The 20,984-nt window shown below is 39.0% G+C and overlaps 1 protein-coding gene across 12 annotated transcripts in view; it reads left to right on the top strand.

Annotated features, from left to right (window-relative positions):
- Apbb2 (amyloid beta precursor protein binding family B member 2) overlaps positions 1-20,984 on the top strand; it is a 346,490-nt gene that overhangs the window by 182,711 nt on the left and 142,795 nt on the right. For all 12 annotated transcript variants that reach the window (XM_087187842.1, XM_087187843.1, XM_087187853.1 and 9 more), the window contains 2 exons: positions 3,957-4,026; positions 13,359-14,174. In XM_087187842.1, the coding sequence (XP_087043968.1) occupies positions 4,008-4,026; positions 13,359-14,174 (835 nt within the window). In that variant the 5' untranslated portion in view covers positions 3,957-4,007. The remainder of the gene's footprint in view (positions 1-3,956; positions 4,027-13,358; positions 14,175-20,984) is intronic.

Below are 20,984 nucleotides of genomic sequence, written 5' to 3'. Positions count from 1 at the left end.
ACACATAGACAGGCATCTAATGACTGTCCGGGATGAGTCCTGGTGGGCTCATGTTGAGAACTTGATTGGTGAGGTGTATTTATTAGGCTTGTTTGCCTGTATCCAGGAAAGACAAGTAAAGCAGATTTTTATTGGAATCTTTTAAAAATACATAGCGTCTTGTACTGAACCAAAATAGAAGTGTTATATGTACTTATTCTCTCATTTATTTGTTTAATAATGTTTTTGTGATTTCTGATTGTGGGTGCTCTCTGTGGTCCTCTTGGACATTTCTCACGCCCTATCACAAGGTGTATCCACATAATGGAGTTTCATTAAAGGGATACACAAAACAGTGCTGGAAGGGAAAGCATGATTGCTAGACTTTTGCACTTGGGTAATTTTATGCTTCATCTAAAGTTCCAACTGTATTCTTACTACAAAACTTTTTGACCTCAGAATGTGATTTTTATGGGAAGAAGGACACTTGCTTTGAATGCTGTCAAAATCTCTAACATTACAGCTGAGGTAACATTTCAGTTAGTCTTTACTTTTATGGGAAAGGTAGGTAATATTTTCATTAAGGTGAAGTTTTGGACTCTGCCTGCATTCTCTGGATTAGTAGTTCTCCAATAAAAATATAATGCAACCTACATATATAGATTGAAATTTCTAGTATCACTTTTTAAAAAACCACATGAAATTAATTTGAACAGTGTGTCATTGAACTCAGTATATCCAAAATATTATTGCAACATGTATTCAATATTTAAAGATTAATGAGATGTTTTACCTTTTTCCCATGTGAAGTCTTCAAAAGCAGTGTGCATTTTATACTCTTAGCTGTGAACTCAGATGCAAAATGTTCCTTGGAAATACTTGATCTGTATTTAGATTTCATGAAATTTAGAGTTGAAAAAATAGATTCACCCACCCAAGAAGTTCCAAGTTTAAATATTTTCTAGTGAATCGAGTATCAGTCTATTGCCTACCTATTGTCTGTCTGTCTGTCTATCTGTCTATCTATCAATGACACTGGAAATAGAACCCAGGCTTCATCCTGAGCTACAACCCCCAGCCCTACTTAGTATTTTACTTGAGACAGGGTCTCACCAAGTTGCTAAGTTATTCAGGGTGGGCTCGAACATGTAATCTCCTGCCTTAGCCTCCTGGAGTTCTGGGATTATAGGTGTGGCCAGCTATGAATTTATATTTAAATTATTTATAGTTAAGTAAAATAGAGAAGTAAGTTCCTTGGTGGTGCTCAATAACTCAGTGTTGCTACTAGTATCTGCTGTATTGGACAGCATAGCTGTAGATGATTCTTGTTTTATTTCGTTTTTCTCCCCCAAACTGGGGACTGAATCCAGGGTCTTCACACTGAGCTACATCTCCAGGCCTTTTCTTAGTTTTGAGACAGGGTCTTTCTAAGTTGCCCAGGCTTGGCTTGAGCTTTCGGTCGTACTGCCTCAGCCTCCGAGTGCTGGGATTGTAGGCAGGTGCCACCACACTGGATAGATTTTATTATTGAAACTATACATTTTGGAGTTCTCCTATTTTCTGAGTGCTTTTCTATTTTCCTAGGTTATTGTTAGGTAAAATTAGTCTATGCCACTAAATTCTTCTCAGAAGCTGATTTATTCATTCATCAGGGGTGTAAGTGCTGAGGGAGGAAAACAGCTCTGTATTTTTGTTCTTAATCCCCAGGGCCAGGAAATAACATACATGAAGTAGGTATTTAATAAATGTTTTTCCTATCTAAACCTCATTTAGTCTTCAAATTGCAACTTAAATTTCAAATTTCACTTTCTCCCCTGAGAGAGGGTAATGTCGTGACCCCGCTGCTAACATAGTGCACAGTACAGGGTGAACACTGGATACATACGGGTCAGATAATAGCCCAGGGCCCCATTCATAAAGTGAAGTGATCAGAAAAGTGCCTGATTTCTAACTTTACAGAGGATGGAATTTGGTTCAGATCAGAGAAACAGGGATATTTTAAGAAGTACGTACACTGACAAATATACCTGTTCTTATCTTTTGTTTAAGCCTTGTCAAAAAAAACTCAAGTAAGTATACCCTTTCTTGGCCTTGAACTCTGCTTTATTTGTATTCATTTTCTTAACTTTACCACTTCCTTTCTGTCATTCTGCTTACATTTTAAGGTACACTGATGATTTTTAAAAAAAGGAAAACAACTGTGAAATTAAGAAGCTGAGAAAGGGCATAGGGCAAAAACAAATGTGCATAGAGGAGGCATGTCGTGGTGTTTTTCAACAGTTTAAAATAAACTCACCCCTTTAATTATACCAGAGTAATGAGCCCTACCCACAATATGTGAAAATATAATTAAAAATGGATTGTGAGCCAGCACACCGGGTTGTCAGGTCATTATCTGAATCATAAAGTTCAAAGTAATGCCCATTAAAGGCTACTAGTTTGGAAAGGTTAGATTAGGATTGAGAGCCTTTGAAAACATAATAGTTTTCCAATTTGAATTATGCTTTAGAAAACCTCTAGCATTTGACTTTTTCTTGTAACTTTTCATGGAACTGGACTACGCATACAGAAAGGTGCATGTAAGGGCGCAGCTTGCTGAATTTTCACATCCTTCACAGAATCAGTTCACCATGACTAGCATCCCTGCAGCTGCTCTGCTGCTGCTTCTTCTTCCTCTCCATGCCCACCACACCACTACCCTGACTCGGAGAAGTTCTTCCTATTTCGGTACCTTATATACATGGAGTCATACAGTGTCTGCATTTAACCTCATGTAATAGATTATCATTCTAAGTGGCATTTCTGATACAGACTCATTGAAAATCACGTCTATTTTTAGTTTTCCTTGTGTCTCTAATTTGGTAGACTGACAGTTTACCACTGTTTCTAGATTGTTACTATTCCATTGAGAAATTTTCTGTGTAAATCGTATGTGTGTGTGCCTGCCTGTGCACACATGTACAGGCTTTTACCATTTTTACTCCTCTTAGATCATGCTGCGCTATGTGTGTTAGTCCCCTCTCATCAATGTCTTAAAGCCCTTTTCTTTCATGTCAGTGCACACAGATTCACTTCATTTCTTGATTATGGCGTAGCACTCCATTGCATAGAAGTATCATAATTTCATGAGCCAGATGTCCACTGAACAGCAGTTAGATCATTACTGGTGTTTTGATTATAGGAAAATAGAATCCATATGAGTTTGTCAGTAAAATTAATTCTTAAAAGTGAAATTGCTAGGTTGTGGAGTTCCATGCATTTTAAATTTTCTCAGATACTTGTAAATGGCCCTCCAAAGAGTTTTTACTCCTACCAGCAAGGTTTGAAAATTCTTTGTTTCCCTTCTTTAGATTGTGTTATCAAGCTTATCAATCTTTGTAGTCTGATATAGGAAAACCAATTAGTCCGTGTATTTAATTTGCATTTTGTTTAGTTTCAAGTAAGGCTACTTATTTATGCTTATTGTTCCTAACTTTTGCTTATTTTCCTATAGGTTTATTCTTACATTTTCTTAATGATCTGAAGAAATTCTTTCTATATAAAGGAAAATAGCCCTTTTATGCCATCTGTAATGATAATTTTTTTCCACTTTGGTTTTGTCTTTGCTGTGTTTAAAATCATTTTTTTCTAAACAGAAGGTTTAACTTTTATGTAGCAAAATGCATTTTTTTTCTTTTAGTGGTTTATGAATATTGTATGTCAGAAAAAGCGTGAGAAACTTGAGAGAGACAAGCTAAGCCTAGCCTAGGAAAAGAAATCTCAATAAATGTTGGTGAGAAATGTGGTTATGTAGAAATTCAAATTAGAGTTAAAAGTGGTGTGACTAATTATAAATAAAAATTTGTACATAACCTACTATAATGTGTTTAGCATTTTAAACAGCTTTTGGAAGGATTTTTTTAATGCTATGCTTTTTTTCCCCCCTTTATGGTTTGTTACTTGGGGTTTTAATTTCTCAACTGATTCCTTTTTTTTAGATTGCAAACTATAACGTATTTCCTGCACCATTGGCTGACGCCCAGTGATCCATGTCAGAAGTACTTCCAGGTTAGATATGTTTTTACATATTTCAATGTAGCGAAACAGTTGAATATTAAAATTTTATAAGATACATAATCTGCTTTTGGTTTTCACTGTTCTTTACTAAGTAATAGAAAAAAGAATTTTTAAAATAAGGTAGAAGAAGTAGTTGATCATTTTGTAATAATTGCATGACTATGCATATCATTATGTAAAAATATTTCAGGAAATTAAAACTCAAATTTTACCTTCTAGCATTGTACATTATAGCATAAGAATTATTGAAATAGGAACAAAGAGATGAGTGCTAGTGTTCTGAGACTCCGTAAACAACTACTTATATTGTAGGGTTTGTCTAGAATAGAATTTCCCAATTCAGTAGTCTCCTTGGATCCAATCCTGATTAATTTCAGGCCTCCACTACTACCAAAAAAAAAAAAAGTGAAAAACAATGTAACAAACCAAAGTTTATGAGGAAAAGCAGGAATTATAGCTAATTCTTAGAGACATCTAATCATATTGTGATGATTTGGGAAAGGGATAGATTTTCTTTATAAATATATATATATATATATTTGAATACGTATGTTAATGTTAGAAACTCAGTGCAAATATATGCATCCTTTAAAATTATTTTTTAAATGTTGAGAACAATTCCCTTTAGAGATCCTTTAAAATCTTATGTTACATTGAAAGTAGATTCTGTATTGAAACATTAATAGAATAAGGCTGACCAATATATAAAATGATGAGTTTTCCTCTAAATGGAGGCAGTCAAATAATTCTAGAAATTTCTTATTGTTGCTGTGTTTTGCTCTGCTGATATATTCGTTCTTTTTGAAGGTATTCAAATTATTTTGCAGTCATTACATGAGATACTGAAACGGTTATCCAGCGTGAATTTCAAATAACAGCTACTAGTATCATGCAGTGATATAATAGGTCATGAATTTTATAAGGAAAGCAGTATTTTTATTTCAGTGGACTATCTTAGTCTGTGTTATCATGTTACTAAAAAACTTGAATGCCAACTCCTGAGGGAAGAAGCAGACTAGTAGCTGGGATAAAATATGCCTTCAAACACATTTTTGAACTCTTGGAAGCTGTGACTGCAAGGAGCTTTTTAAAAGTTGAACCTACCAAAGTTTAAACAATCATCTGCCTGCAAAATACCTGTCAACCCTTCAAGGTATAACTCAGGAATCCCTTCCGAATAGATCTTTGCCCCCTTGCCCACAACATAGTCAATTACCTTATTTTAAGGATTCTGCTGTTTAATGCTGAATTTTTTTTCTTCTTTGGGAATTGACGTAAGCTTCAGATTTTCAGTTACTCAAGAAAACATGCATTGTCCCAGTGTTTCCAAGCTTTACTATTGACTGTATTCACCAGACTTGGCCATAAAGGTCTCTGGAGTTTTGCTTGGTGTGTAGCACACTCTTGTAATCCCAGCACTTAGGAAGCTGAGGAAGGAAGATCACTGTGAGTTTGAGAGCCCCTGGGCTACATAGCAAGATGCTGTCTCAAAAAAACAAATGCAAGCAAGCAAAAAGAAAGCATAGGGTTCTACTAAAATAGTCATCTTCAGAAGGCATTAAAGCTTTTCTAAAGGGCAAGAACCCCTTAGAAATGAGGAGCACAAAAAATATCCTTGAAATAAACATATAGTTTCCCAAGGTTACTATTTTTAAAAATCTCTCTTCTTATTTGAGCCACAGATTATATTTCATATTTCCAAAGTAACCAATCATCACATCTGCTGAGTGTGATGTTAGAACACCAGGCTCTCCTGTCTGGGAAAAGTGCCTTAACTTCCTTGTCTACAGGTGAATTCCTACCTTCCTTCAAGACCCAACTCAGCTCTTCATGTGAAGCCTTCCCTGAACCTCCATCCTCAGCATTCATGCCATGTGCTTATAAGATCCTTCAGACACTGTGAATTTGGGGAATGTCTTTGGTATTCTCTTGTTGCTGGGACACAATACCCAACACCCAGAACTTAAAGGAAGAGAGGTTTATTTTAGGTCACAGTTTGGAGGGGTTTCAATCCATAGTCAGTTGGCTGGCTCCAAGGCAGGACAGCATGGCAGAGGAGAAAAAGCTCATGGCAAGGCAATGAGAGGCAGGGCCAAGATCAAGGGAGAAAGGCACACACACACACACGCACCCCATTCTGGGCCACATCCCCATTGTCCCACCTCTTGCCACCAGGTTTCACCTCTCAACGTCCCACCTAGGTATAAAGCCATCAGTGGACTAATCCAGTATCACACACCCATGATCCAGTACCTCCCCAAAGCTCCACCTATGAGTGCATGAGGTTATGGGGGACTTCCAGATACAAACCATAACATGGAATAACTGTTATGGGAATAACAGAATCTTTCTCACTAACATTTCAGATTTGTTTCTATCATTGAGAAATAAAAGTTGTATATATTTAGTGTATACAGCATATTATTGGAAATGTGTATACATCATGGAGTGGATAAAGAGAGCTAATTAAGATCTGACTTGAGTTTCTTAAAGAAAAGTATTTGCTCCATCTCTCTCGAATCTCTTGATCTCTGTTGAGATCACTCCTTTTCTTGTAGACCCACGAAGTTGCTCTCCCAGCTCTAGAAATTTGCACAGTTCTACTTCTGTGATTTCCCCGACCCTATGGCCCAAGCTGCCTTCTAATAACTTTTGCCTCTTGTTCACAGATAAGTTCTTATCAGTCTTATCACATGGAGGTTTGCTTTCCTGAGTAATTTCAGGAAACAGCTTTCTTTTGCTTTTCTTCCTAAAAGGAGGAGAAAACTCTGAGTTTCTTTCATTACCTTAATACTTTGAGGTCTGGTTCAAAAGGCAGGATTTCTTAGGACAGAAGTTTTGCTCTTAACTCCTCGGTAGAAGTAAAATTGTATAGCAGAGGAGTAATAATGAAGAAAATGTGACATTTCATTCAATAACGGAGCAAAGTTTGGGCTTCTTTGAGCTCATTTGTCAACCTCTTTCCAATTTTATAAGCATGAGAGCAGAGGGAGAGCTGCTGATTACTGAAGAGAGCAGAGTTTCCTGTCATTCCTGACAAGCTGTTTCTTTGACAGAGGCCGGAGGTCTCAGGGAAGAGATGAGGAGAGGAGGGGAAGCTGCCTCACTATAGGATGCAGCACAAGTTCTGCTCGCATGGCATCAGAGGGGAGGGTCTGCCTGGCTGCACCTGGGCTGGGGCCTTTGCTGCTGGCTTTGAGAAGAGCTGTGTGAAATTAAAGTGACATTGCCCTACCTAACATTGTTTAGGCTCCATAAAAAAATACTTGGTGTATTAACCAGGACTCTTTTAATTGCATAAAAGAGCAAACGTAGGTCAAAGTGGCCTTCAGCAAGATCAATAAATGTCAGTCTGTTTGCTGGGAGAAGTCCAGGGCTGTTATATTCAGCCAGGACTTATTTCGGGGACTCAAACAGTGCCATTAGGACTCCCTCACTCTCTGTCTCGGCTCTGTTTCCTTGTTAGATTTTTACTTGGGCAAGGTTGTCTCTTCGTGGTGACTCCTGAGGCACAAAGATTGCATCTTCTAGTTTAGGAGAGAAAAGAAATTGCTTCTCGTAATTCCAGTGAAGGCCTCATGATTGGCTCTCAAACCAGCCTGAGCCATGGGATTTGCTATCTTTGCCTAAACGACATGGGCTGGACCCCTAGAATATCTCCACTAGAGGAGATATTTTTTTGAGTCAGTTTTGTTCATTGCTGTATCCTCAGCACTTAGAAGCATTTCTGGCACATGGTAGTGCAAAAAAAAATTTTTAAATCTGTTAAATGAGTGAATGGGTGTGGGGAAAAGCTGATTCCCCCAAGAAAAACTGTAGAGCTGTTCACTGAAAAGGGGGGAACAAATGCCAGGGTATAATAGATGTTTCTCCATTGGGCATGCACAAGAGCAATGACAGCAACAGTATTTGTTTAGTCACACTGTTCTATCTAAACCTACACCTACTTGGGATAGTTGATCCCTTTGAGTTGAGATTGGATCTTCATGAGTCACACTCAAAACACACTCAAAACACTCCTCACAGGTGTGGAGGTAGTGGCAGAATCACTGGAGACCCTTTCACCTGACAAATAAAGGAGGAGAGCTACCCCTGTAATAAAGGTCAGCCCCCATGGTTACCTGCATTTTGCTTATTCATTGCTCACCCATTTTGCTTATTTTGTTCCCTGTTGTGTTTCTGCCCTTGAGGAAAAAGCATGGCATATAATAGGTGTTTGAGAAATATTTAATGAATGAATGAATTAGTAAATAAACATATATTGAGTGTTCTTCTATGCCAGACTTTGTATAATGAACTGGAAATTCTGGGAATGTAAAAAAGAAAGGGAAATGCAAATGAAAAACACAGTGAGATACCATTTCATGTCAACTAAGGTGGCTATAATTTAAAAAAAAGCAAGACAATAGCAGGTGTTGAAAAGGATGTGGAGAAACTGGAATCCTCACACACTGCTGGATGGGAGTGTAAAATAGTGGGGCCACTTTATGAAATGAACTGGCAGTTCTTCTAAAGAATAAACTTGTTGGGGTGTGGGGCCGGGGACTTAGCTCAGTGGTGCCACCGCCTGCCTCACAAGCGCAAGGTCCCAAGTTCGATCCCCGGTACCAAAAAAAAAAAAAGAATAGACTTGTGTGGATGTGTGCGTATATGTGTATGTGTGTGTGTGGAAATATATAAATATATATACACACACACACACACATCCCTTCATTAAAATGCTTGGGATTAGAAATGTTTCTGATTTGGATATGTTTGCATATATATATAAATCACAGTGTTTATTTATCTTCCAAATTTACCACATACATGTAGCCTGAGAGCAATTTGTATATGTTTAGTGTACCTACATTTTGACTACAACTGGTCACACGAGGTCAGATGTGGAATTGTCCACTAGTGATATCATGTAGGATCTGGGAAAGTTTCAGATTTTCTAGTATTTCAGATTTTTTGGTTAAGGAGGGCAAAGTATATCAGAGTAGATGGAGTTAGAGAGAATTTTTATACTAGTGCTATCCATAAGGAAGCCTAGAATAAGGGCTGAAGGCCTGAGAGTAGGCACAGAACAGGTGAGAAGAGGGAACTTGAATTAGTGGGGAAACATTTTTAGTAAAATTGACAGACTGATGAGATAACTCATGAAGGGCTATGCTGAGGTTTCTAAATTGGGAATCTGCAAAAGTGAAAATGCCATGCATTGTCAGTGAGAGTCCAGCTTATGTTTAAGTAGATTTAACTTTCCCTGTCTCTCTAATTTATAGAAGTACAGTGGTACCTCAGTTCATGAACTTGATTCTGGTCACAAACCAAGTTGGACAAGAACTGAATCAAATTTAGTGGTTAGGTTCAATGTTGACCTCATGGGGAAATTTGATTTAGTTCTAGTCTGGTTCAGTTTGCAAACCAAATCACGGAGAGAATTGACTCCATAAACCAAGGTACCACTGTGTTAGACTAAATGTTCTTTGATTTAGTGTACTAGTTAGCTTTTCATTACCAAGACCAAATACCTTACCTATACAACTTAAAGGAGAAAAGGTTTATTTTGGCTCACAGTTTCAGGGGGTTCATTCCATAGTCAGCTGGTTCCAAGGCAGAAATGGCATGGCAGAAGGACCTGTTGGAGGAAAGTTGCTCAAGCCCTGGAAACCAGGAAGCAGAGATAAAGCAAGAGATATTCCCTCCAAAGGCACACTCCAGTGACCCACCTCCTACAGCCAGGCTCCACATCCTAACAGCACATTCATCTATGAACATATCAATGGGCTCATTTACTGATAAGCACAGTGCTCCCCTGATCCAGTCACCTTCTAAAAGCCCCAACTCTGAACACCTGAGACTCCCTTACAGAGACACCATAACAAACTCTCCCACTCTTCCCTTTAGATCCTCTGCAACTCAGAGGAGGAAAGACATCCCACCACCCTGGTAGATTTCTCTGACTTTATTGCATGTCTTCTGCAGAGAGAAATATGCAGGGAAGGAGAGAGCTATAAAATAATAGTAATCCCTAACATGGTTTGAGCTCTTGTAATATGCCAGCCATTAGGTTAGATGTTTGACAGTCATTTCTTTTAAAAAGCCTTCAGCAAAGCTCCATGAGATGTAGCTACTCTTATCTCCACTGTGCAGCAGAGAAATGGGGAGTTTAAGTAACTTGTCTGTTGTATTAAAAGAGTTTGGTTGTATTTCTTAGGCTTTTTGATTCTAAGGAAAATGGCTAAATATTAGAGAGCTTAAACTGACATTACAAGATTCTCTTTCATTTAATAGAAATGCAGCCAGGCATGGTAGAGCACACCTGGAATCCTAGCACTTCCTGAAGCAGAAAGATCACAAGTTTGAGCCCAGCCTGGGAAACTTAGCAAGATCTTGTCTCAAATTAAAAAATAAAAAGAACTGGGATCTAGCTCAGTGAGAAGGCCCTGGGTGTAGTCCCTACTACTGAAAATAAATAATACGCAAGCCTCCTCCCTCTTAAACTTGAGAAATGTTATTTTTTTTCTTAATGAGATTCTCATAGACCCAGCTTCTTTGTCTTTTCTTGTTAGTGCACTTACTCTTTGTATCTCTGCATTAGAGCATTTCTATCACTTAGAGCCAGGAGGAAGCCTGGTGTAGTGGTACAGGCCTATAATCCCTTCACTCAGGAGGCTGAGGTAGAAGATCACCATGAGTTTGAGGCCAGCCTGAACTACAGATTGAGACCCTGTCTAAAACACCACCTCTCTCCCAAAAACAGACCCAGGAGAGAGGTGGTTAATTTGGGAGCTTTGGCAGGCAGCCCTGTGCTCTTTCACTTGTGTACAAAGAAATGAGGGGAGCTCAGATTTATGGTTATATACTATGCTGAGCTTTCTGCAGACAGTTTTCATTTTAATCCTAACATCAACCAAGTGCTATTAGTGGACCCATTTTTCCAATAAAGGAAACTAGAGGCCAGGTGTCCTAGATCACTCTGCTATCAAGTAACTGGGACAGCTCTTGAGCCTGTATCTCTCTGACCCTGGGCTCTATGCTCTTAACTTTCATGACATTGCTTCTCATATACAGGCCCTCCTTCCTGCAGCCTGGAGTTTTCTAGGACTCTGCTGACCTCTAGCTTCTGACCTTTTTGACCCCAGAGGACTTCCTTGCTGATGTATAAACTCCTGGAGGCCACTGTACACTTCATGGGATTAGCTTGGCTGCTTTAGTTCTAGGAAGGAACCCTTAATTTTGCCTCCCAGTAATACCCGTGTTTAATATTTAAGACATAACCACTGTGTTCAGGCTTTGATATATAAAAACAGCATGTACGGAGCTGTGTTTGCACATCTGATTTGTATTGGATGCTTCTCTTCTAACTCAGCCTCTCTCCTGTCCTCACTCTGTCATGATTTCTAGCATATGGAGAGGGCAGTGGGATCCCAAGGGCTTGTGAACCTGGCTAAATGTTTTTAATCTGTCCCATCCAGCTGTTTGAATATTAAAATCACCTATAGATTCTGAGTTACTATCTCTCAAAATATTTGTGCTTACAAAGTAAATAAAAATTTCTCCCTAATAACATTGCTATAATATACTACCTACAATCATAAACAGACTTAGAATAATTTTTCATGCCTCTTAGGAGCCTGACATGTTTCTCCTTTCTCATAACGTCACTCTAAATAAGAGTGTACAAACAACTTTCTCTTGTATATCTATGCTGCAGATATGTGTCTCAGAAAAAACTTTATATGGGTTTGAGGTGGAGCCTACTCATATCAAATCCTATTCTTGAATGACATTGAATTATAAACTGAAATGTATGGTTTCCATAAAATGGTAGTAGTAGCAATGAAGCAGTCCATAAAACAGTTTTTTAAAAATTTACTTGTCAGAATGTTGTTTCAAAGCAAGAAACATTCATTCTCTATACCTGTAAAATGAGGCCCAAGAGCTCAAGGGAGTGCTGTGTAAGCAGGAATCCTTATAAACAATAACTTTAAAGAATGAGACCCAAAGTCTAACTACTTCGGGTTCTAGCCCTGAACTGTCTCATGGCCCATGGCCCTTCTGTTACAAATGTGGCTGTTGCCTAGAGTACATAGACATTGCCTAGCTTCCTGGAAGCACAAGAATTCTAGAATGAGTAACTCTTACCTAAAATTTCCAAACCTGTGTGTTTAATGATACAGAGATACCACTAAGCTCCTAAACCAGAGGAGACTCTTGCCCTCTTCTCCTATGGAGATCCCCCTTGCCTAGGGGAGGAAGAGGGATTTGTCAGAATACAGTTTCAAGAGTGTCAGAAGCTGTACTCTAGTTCCTCTGCTGCTGATGTGCAAATCACCCAAGTCTCTGTGGAGGGCAAAGGATCAGATAAGAAATATCACTCATTGCTCATGGACTGAGAAATCTGAAACCTTAGGAATTCTTACAGTTGAATTTTATTTCTTTCTACTATGAGAAACCTTTCGTTCTTCTTGGCAAGGGACATATGGAATAAATCACTGGTGGTGCAAACAATATTTGAGATAAATGCAACTGTCAGATAGTTTCCTAGGAGTTCTGCAGTGGCACAGAATGACTTCAAACAGCTGAGTCTGTATTTTAATTCAGTAAAATCTGTTCAGACTCCTTTGGGGGCTGTAGCATGTTGTAGTAGCCCAGGGCTCAGTGCTGTATTATTAGTAATAGTTATGTTTGTGTGTGTTCTTGAGAAATTGAACCATTTCTTCAGAATTTCTGTTGAGTGTAAACACTGAGCCCAGGTTAAAAATGTTCACAGAGACATTAACAAACTCAAATAAAGGTTTGGTTTTCCAGGCATTTACAATACAATTTCTAAACAAGGATGAGAAAAGTTACCTTGGATGTATGGAACATCATTGAACAATGTCATTTCAGGTTAATTAAGCTGGAGCCCCCAAGGAATTTTGAGCAGTTTTGTTGTTGTTGAGAAGGAACTACAGAATAAAAACGTGTCATAAATATTTGTAAAGGGGATGATTTTCAAGGTTATAATAAATGAAGACCAGCAATTAGAAGGAAATACTTTTATATGAATTCAAAAGAGAAATGCTTTTTTATTCCAAGTAAAATTTCAACCCTCCGATGTCTTAGCTTTTCTATGTTGACTTTTGAGTATAATGTATTCACATTAATCCCTTTATTTGCTCCTACTTACCACATGAACAAATTGTGAAATAAAGAAAATGGGTCAACTCTAGAAGAATATATCATGCCATAGAGGCATTTATTCATTCAACTTTCTGTATAAAAATGTGGCTCACACTCTACGCTAAGTTGTTTAATATGGTAAGCATCTAACAACAGATTTTCTCTTTTTCCAGGTGACTCGAGTGTCGACACCTTGGCAGTGTTTATGGCCAGCAGCGGAACCACAGACATCGCAAATTGCAACAGCCCAGCCACACCACCGAACACCCTTAATCTCCGTTCCTCTCATAATGAACTGTTGAATGCTGAAATAAAACACTCGGACACCAAGAACAGCACACCTCCCAAATGCAGGAAAAAATATGCACTAACTAACATCCAGGCGGCAATGGGCCTCTCCGATCCCGCAGCACAGCCCCTGCTGGGAAATGGCTCTGCCAACATCAAGCTGGTGAAAAATGGGGAGAACCAGCTCCGGAAGGCTGCAGAGCAAGGGCAGCAAGACCCCAACAAAAACATCAGCCCTGCGGCAGTAATCAACATAACTTCTGAGAAGTTAGAGGGTAAAGAGCCCTGTGCCCAGGAGCCCTTGGGCTGTGAGATTGTACCCTCCCAGCCCAGAAGAACTAAGAGCTTCCTCAATTACTATGCAGACCTGGAAACCTCAACCCGAGAGCAGGAGCAGGACCTGGGTAACCACCAAGGGCCTGGGGAAGAGAAGGTCCAGCCAGGCCAGGGCCAGGCTCCTGCCATCATTGGGAATGGAGACTTGCTACTGCAGAAACCAAACAAACCCCAGTCCAGTCCAGAAGATGGCCAGGTGGCCACCGTGTCATCCAGCCCAGAGACCAAGAAGGATCACCCAAAAACGGGGGCCAAAACCGACTGTGCGCTCCACCGGATCCAGAACCTGGCCCCAAGTGATGAGGAGTCAAGCTGGACAACACTGTCCCATGACAGTGCCTCCCCCAGCTCCCCAGATGAAGCAGGTACCCTGGGAAAGGGGGAGCCTCAGTGGCACATGGTTTTCATGCTTCCAGCTATCCGTCAGCAAATCTTTCAACTGACCACAAATGTCTATTACTAGGCAGAGAGAAACAAGAGCTTCTTAGGGCAAAATTGGGCAGTTTATATGGAAAATATCATTAGTCTTCAGCTACATCCTAGATTAGTTTCATTTTAGATCATAAGTTGTTTGTTTTGGTAAGCACTTCTATGGAAGAAATAGGTTCTTGGTTAAGTATATCACTGATATAGAAATTATGCTACCAGAGCTTAGATAAACTTTCTGTATACTCTCTACAGATATCACATTTTATTAAATATTGATAAAACAGTTGCCAGGCAGGATATAACCTGATTAAGACAACCAGCTATTTAAAAATTCTCAGCTATTTTAAAGAACTTATTTGCTGGGCAGGGTGGTGCACACCTGTAATTCTAGCACCCTGGGAGACAGAGGCAGAAGTCCTCCAGCCTGGGCAACTTAGCAACTTAGTGAGATCCTGTCTCAAAATAAAAATTAAAAGAGTTGGGGATGTAGCTCAGTGTAAAGGCCTTGCACTTAATTCCCAATGCCACCAAAACCATAATAACAAGAAAATTTATTTATGTTCAAGCTAATGAAAAGTTAAAAACATTAGAAGTTTGTTCCTTGGGCCGGGGATCTAGCTCAGTGGTTCCGCCGCATGCTTTGCAAGCAGAAGGACCTGAGTTCAATCCCCGGTACCAAAAAAAAAAAAAGAAAGAAGTGTGTTCCTTAACAGAAATTTCCCTTTTGACTTTTACTAAGGAATATTTTATAGCCTGTTTAGGTGATATTTGAAAGTGAGAAAATGATATTTCTTATAAAATACATATAGAAGTTTAAGATTTTAACTAGTCTAATTGAGATTGGTCTTTGATATATTTGTGTGTATTTGTAATATCTTTATTTGTTGGGGTATTACATTGTGACAGAAAAGAACAGGTCAGCTACTTTTAATCTCATTTTCTCATTATCCCTACTGTACTAATGGGAGAAGATTGAAAGATGGAGAGGTCTGTGCTGTACATGAGTTCAGTGTGAGCAGACTCAGAAAGGTAGCCCAGGAGCCACCCTCGTGGGTCCCAGGGCTTTGTTAATATGAGACAGATGTATCAAAAATGCAGAATAGAGAGAAAGCAAAGGAAATAAATTTTCAACCTATAAACTAGATAAATTACAAGAAATTAACATAAAAAAGAGGAGAGAGTGAAACTATTAACGTGTTTTTATAAAGAAGTGTTTTTGAATCGCCCTTTAAGGTCCCAGTCTTTGAGTGACAGCTTTCATCAGCTGACTGTAGCTGGGGTGGCGGCAGAATTTTGAGCTGTCTTTTCATCTCCTAAGTGTCTGCCCTGCATGTCATTGGAACCATAATTATGTTTAGTAATGTCACTGAGTCCACAACTCTCTGTTATTTTTATCCATTTAGAGAATTCATATCCTGTACCTGATGGACATTGCTCCCTGCTAGGGTGTCAATCTACATCAGCTATTCTGTGGGCCTCTTCGAGCAAAATTCCACCTCTTATTTGCAGAGCCATCCACTGAGACCTCACTGACTTCTTCTGGTCATGGCAGCCTTCCTGCTGCTCTTCCAGTGGGAGATGGCCTCTTGCAGTTAAATTTTAAATTAACTGGAAGATATTAAATGAACAGTGAAAGCTCCCTTGCCCCTCATCATAGGCCTTATTCCCAAAATCACTGCTAACTTTTGGGGGGTCTGCAGGTATCTCCATATAAAACATTTTAGGCAAGTATCCATATTTATAATAAATTTAAAAATTTATTCAAATTCTGTAAGTCATTATCTTTCAGAGGTAAAAACATATACTAATACATATACAGTAACAGTGTAATAGATAATATACTTGGCGCTGTGTAGCCACAGATTCTGCCTTTGTGGATTCAGCCAAATGCTGATCAGCAGTATTTGGTGGAAAAAATTGCATCTTCCCTGAGCATGTATAGACTTTGTTTTCTTATCATTCTCTAAATAATATAGTGTAATATCTATTTATATAACATTTATACTGTATTTGGTATTATAAGCAATCTAGAGATTATTTCAAGTATATGGGAGGATATGTATAGTTTATATACAAGTACTGTATCATTTTATGTAAGGAACTTGAATATCTTGGATTTGGGATGTTCAATAAGGGTCCTGGAACCTATGCCCCTATAGATAGCAAGGGATGACTATATACACTAACACAACTAATAGTCTGTATGGGATTTCCTCTAAAATAATAGAAGTAGGAGTAAAAAAAAGAAACAAAATTACTTATAATTGCTAATTGTTAAAACTGAATTATGGGTTCATGAGCGTTTATGATTCTTTTCTCTCTAATTGTTCATGGTTAAAGTTTTCCATAATAGGCTGGGGATTTAGTTCAGTGGTGCTGCTGTCTGCCTCACAAGTGCAAGGTCCTGAGTTTGATCCCCAGTCCCAAACAAACAAACAAAAAATTTCCATCATAAAAAGTTAAAGCAAGAGAAATTACTCAAAGTAGATTATTTCATGCTTTGCCTACACTTAAGAGTGTATTTTATAGAATAATGGATTTTTGTATTTCATTCCTTTTCAAGTATTTTTCATCCTCTGCTACCATGTGCCAGCTCCATGAGTTATTTAATGATTACCTCACCCTTGGGCTTCTTGAGTGCTGGTGTCAGTAAGGGCCCACAGAGAGGGCAAAGTTTAATCTGCAAACGTACATCTCACTCCACCCTCTGTGACTCTTGAAATATGCCTTTGACTTTCTCTCCAGGATGTCACAAATGTTGACCACACATTTGCTCTGTGCCCTGGTATTATTTCTGCTGGGTTTCTCCACTAAACCCAGGATAGCACTTAGCACATAATGTGAAATGGATTAGAGTTGGCTGACAAGTTGGGAAGATGCGTTTAGTTTTTGTTCTCAAAGTTGATTTCAAAGACCTTTGCATTTAGAGTAAGGATGACAGTATAGAGGTGGCCCTTGATGAATCACTAGTATTGACAGTTTTGAATCAAACATACTCCAAAGAATGTATGAGCTATGACTCAAGATCACATTTTTGAAAGCATATAGAAGCCAAATTATTAAGAATTGAAATGAAATTGTTAATAATTGAATATTAATACTTTTGGAATTTCTTTAGAGCCAGTTGTGTGCACCTACTGAAATGAAATCTCTTCACAATCACATTTCAGAGTTTCAGGTAGTGAACACAGCATAGAGTGGTGAATGAGATAAGCAGTTTTTCAGCATCAGTATTTCTTTTATTTCATCTTTTCAATGAGGCATACTGTTACTATTTTAAATGATCACAGTCAGTTTAAAGTAACATTGTATGTTTCATTTGTAATGGTGAAAGTACTAATTGTATATTTCACATAGTGTATATATAATAAATATTAACTGTTAAATAATAAGAGTAAATATTTTTAAGATACTGGTGTGCAGTGCCATGGTATATATGTAAAAATGTACCTTTGCCTGTTTGCTATGTGTTAGCTAAATACTTACCACAGTAGAGTGTGTTTCATAATGAAATCAGGGCACAGTTATCTTTTGATTGTAGGTTATGCTTTAGGAGCCTAGAAAATTGGAATAGACTCATTTCTACCTTAGGGGCATCCATTCCAAGTTAGAGTGCTATTTATAAAACAAAATGTATTGCCTAACCCAGAATTGACTACTTTCTATTTCCCTTTCTTCTGAATTGCCCCCTCCAGCTTTTCACTGACATTTTTACCAATCAGTCTTGTCTACAATACGGTGCTGCTCTTTTCTTCCTATGTAGTCTGTCCTTTGAGAAAACAAAAAGCTATTTAAAAAAAAAAAAGGAAAGAATAAAAAAAGCATTCCACAGGAGTTTAGGAAAGTTAGAGAATGCCTTGACCCTAGTTCTAAAACACAGTGTTGCATCATCTTGGAACTTCAAAGTGAGAACTGTGAACCTAGTTGGGATTTTGTCAGTGGATTGTTCCCTCTGAGGTAAGCATAGTGTCTCAGATAAGTACGTGCTGATCACACCTATGTGGTTCCTCTTTTAATTGTTTGATATACCATGTATGCTTCATGAAGACTTTTGATTGATGGATTATTTTGAAGCCTTCAGGGTACCAAATTGTAAGTTAGGTTTTATGTGGGCTTCACAAAATTAGAGACACAGACTGTGACACTGAGTGTGTGTGTGTGTGTGTGTGTGTGTGTGTGTGTGTGTGTGTGTGTGAGAGAGAGAGAGAGAGACCTTGCAGATGCTCTACCACTGAACTACACCCTCTGAGCCTGAGATGAACCTCAGTTAATAGCGATTTCAGAGTTAGGTTCAGTGCTAAAGTGTGCAAAAGCAGGATTTTACACAGAATCCAGTCCAGATGGTGCAGCAGTGGGCCTAATACTCCATTAAGGTAGAAAGAGGGTGGGCTTTAGTCAACTTCCTGAATTTAAATCCCAGCTCTCCACAGACAGGCAGTTCACATAAACCTACCTTTAAAGGTTACCAGAGCATCTTCAGAGAGCTCTTAAAATAATAAGTAGCAGATGGCAAGAATAAATATTAGTGGTAATTAGCAATGATTATCAGTACAGTGGTATGATAAAAATGTTTATTTTTAATTATGAAATGTTTATGTTTTAGCCTCTGATTTTAGTTAAGACGTTCTGCATCAGAAGGGGAAGGAGTGGTTCATCTTTGTATTGTCAGTTTCCAGTATATCACAGATGAGCTTAGTAAATAAGTCAAGATCAATAACAGAGGCCATCTACATGCCCCCAAATATCTCTGATGTGTTGTGTAGGCCATTTTATCTTAAATCTGTGTGTGTGTGTGGTACAGGAAATTGAACCCAAGTCCTTTGTACTGAGCTACATCTCTAGCCCCCTTCCATTTTTAAATTTTGAGACATTGTTTTGCTAAGTTGCCTGGGCTGAGCTTGAACTTACGATCCTCCTGCCTCAGCCTCCTACAGTGCTGGGATTACAGGCATGATCTTAAATCTTTTTTTTTCTTTGTATTCAATTCTTTTATTGGTACATTGTAGGTATACACACAATTACATTTCTCATTGGGAATTGTACCTTTATATAATGCATCTTGGTTCTTATTTTTTCCCCATTCCTAGCCCTCCCTTCACGCCCTCTACCCTTCCCTATTTACAAAGACTTTATTTCCATTTTTTCCATTTCTCATCATTTTTTCCTTTCCCTTCTTTCCTTTCCCCTGCCCCTCCCACTACCCCTACCCCTTTGGACCTTTTCTTCCTATTTTACATTATCGATTATTCATTCTAATCATTGGTACATTTTAGGTATACAATATAAGACATTCATCATTGGAAATTTGCACCTTTACATAGTCTCTCTTGGTTCTTATTTTTCACCCTTGCCCAGCCCTCCCTTCAACCCCTTCAGTCCTCCCTATTTACAAAGATTTTGTTCCTATTTTTCCATTTTCTCATATTAATCCCATTCCCTTCTATCCTTTCCCCAGCCCTCCCACTTCCTTCCCCTTTGCCCCTTTCCTTCCTATTTCACATGACCTATTATACATTTAGTCCTTATTTACACTTTCAGTTTCTCACACCAGAGAAACTATTTGGTATTTACACATGTGTGTCTTATTTATTTCACTTAAGAGTATTGCCTCAATGTGCATCCACTTAGCTATAAATGTCTCTAATTTCTCATTTTTTATGGCTGAGTAGTGCTCCATTTTATTAAAAAACCACATTTTCTTTAGCCAGTCTCCAGTTGATGGGTATTTGGGCTATTTCCAAGTTTTAGCTATTACAAACTGTGCTGCTATGAACATGGGTGCACATATATCACTGTGGTATGATTCTTTTAATTCTTTGGGGAAGATCCCCAGCAGTGGAATAGCGGGGTCAAATGGGACTTCCAGTCCTAGTTCTTTGAGGTATCTCCATACTGATTTCCACAGTGCTTGCACCAGTCAGCACTCCCACCATCAGTGGAGCAGGGTTCCTCTTTCCCCAGAGCCCTGCCAGCATTTGTTATTGGTTGATTTCATGATAGCAGCCATTCTTTCTGGAGTGAAGTGGAATCTCAGCATTGTTTTCATTTGCATCTCTTGAATAACCAGTGATGTTGAACATTTTTTCATGTATTTATTTGCTATTTCTACTTCTTTGTCTGAGAAATGTCTGTTCATTTCAGATGCCCATTTATCGATTGGGTCTTTAAATTTGGGAGGTCTGATCTTTTGAAGTTCTTTATAGATTCTAGATAGTAGACGTTTGTCTGAGGAAGAGCAGGTGAAGATTTTTTCCCACATTGTGGGTTGTCTCTTCACACTGCTGGTGGTTTCTCTTGCTGTGCAGAAGCTTTTTAATAAGAAGAGATCCCGAGACAGGCAGGTCTGCCCACACCCTGCTGAGGTCCCCAATCGCGCACAACACACGCCGAATCAGCCCGCTGCAGACAGGCAGGTCTCTGCACGCCCTACCGAGGTCCTGAGTCACGCAGAAGACGCCAAATCAGCCCGCTGCAGACAGGCAGGTCTGTGCACGCCCTACCGAGGTCCTGAGTCATGCGGAAGACAACGAATCACCCCACTGCAGACAGGCAGCCACCTGATTCCACATTACCAAGGCGCAGAGGACACCAGACCACCAGACCAAGGTACTGAGTCCCACTGTTCCCGGCCTAGAGGTAGGGGCTTCTGAGCCATCGTCCCACTGCTCCTGGTCCAGAGGAAGGGGCTTCCCGGTCACCCTCCCGCTGCTCCCAGCCCAGAGGAAGGGGCTTTTGGGCCACCTTCT

The sequence above is a fragment of the Heterocephalus glaber genome, unplaced genomic scaffold (genome assembly GCF_053883595.1).
Source record: "Heterocephalus glaber isolate CG9 unplaced genomic scaffold, H.glaber_assembly_v1.0 deba00001509, whole genome shotgun sequence".
Taxonomy (NCBI): domain Eukaryota; kingdom Metazoa; phylum Chordata; class Mammalia; order Rodentia; family Bathyergidae; genus Heterocephalus; species Heterocephalus glaber.
The sequence above is the reverse complement of the archived record's forward strand: the minus strand, read 5'-3'. Positions and strand labels throughout refer to the sequence as shown.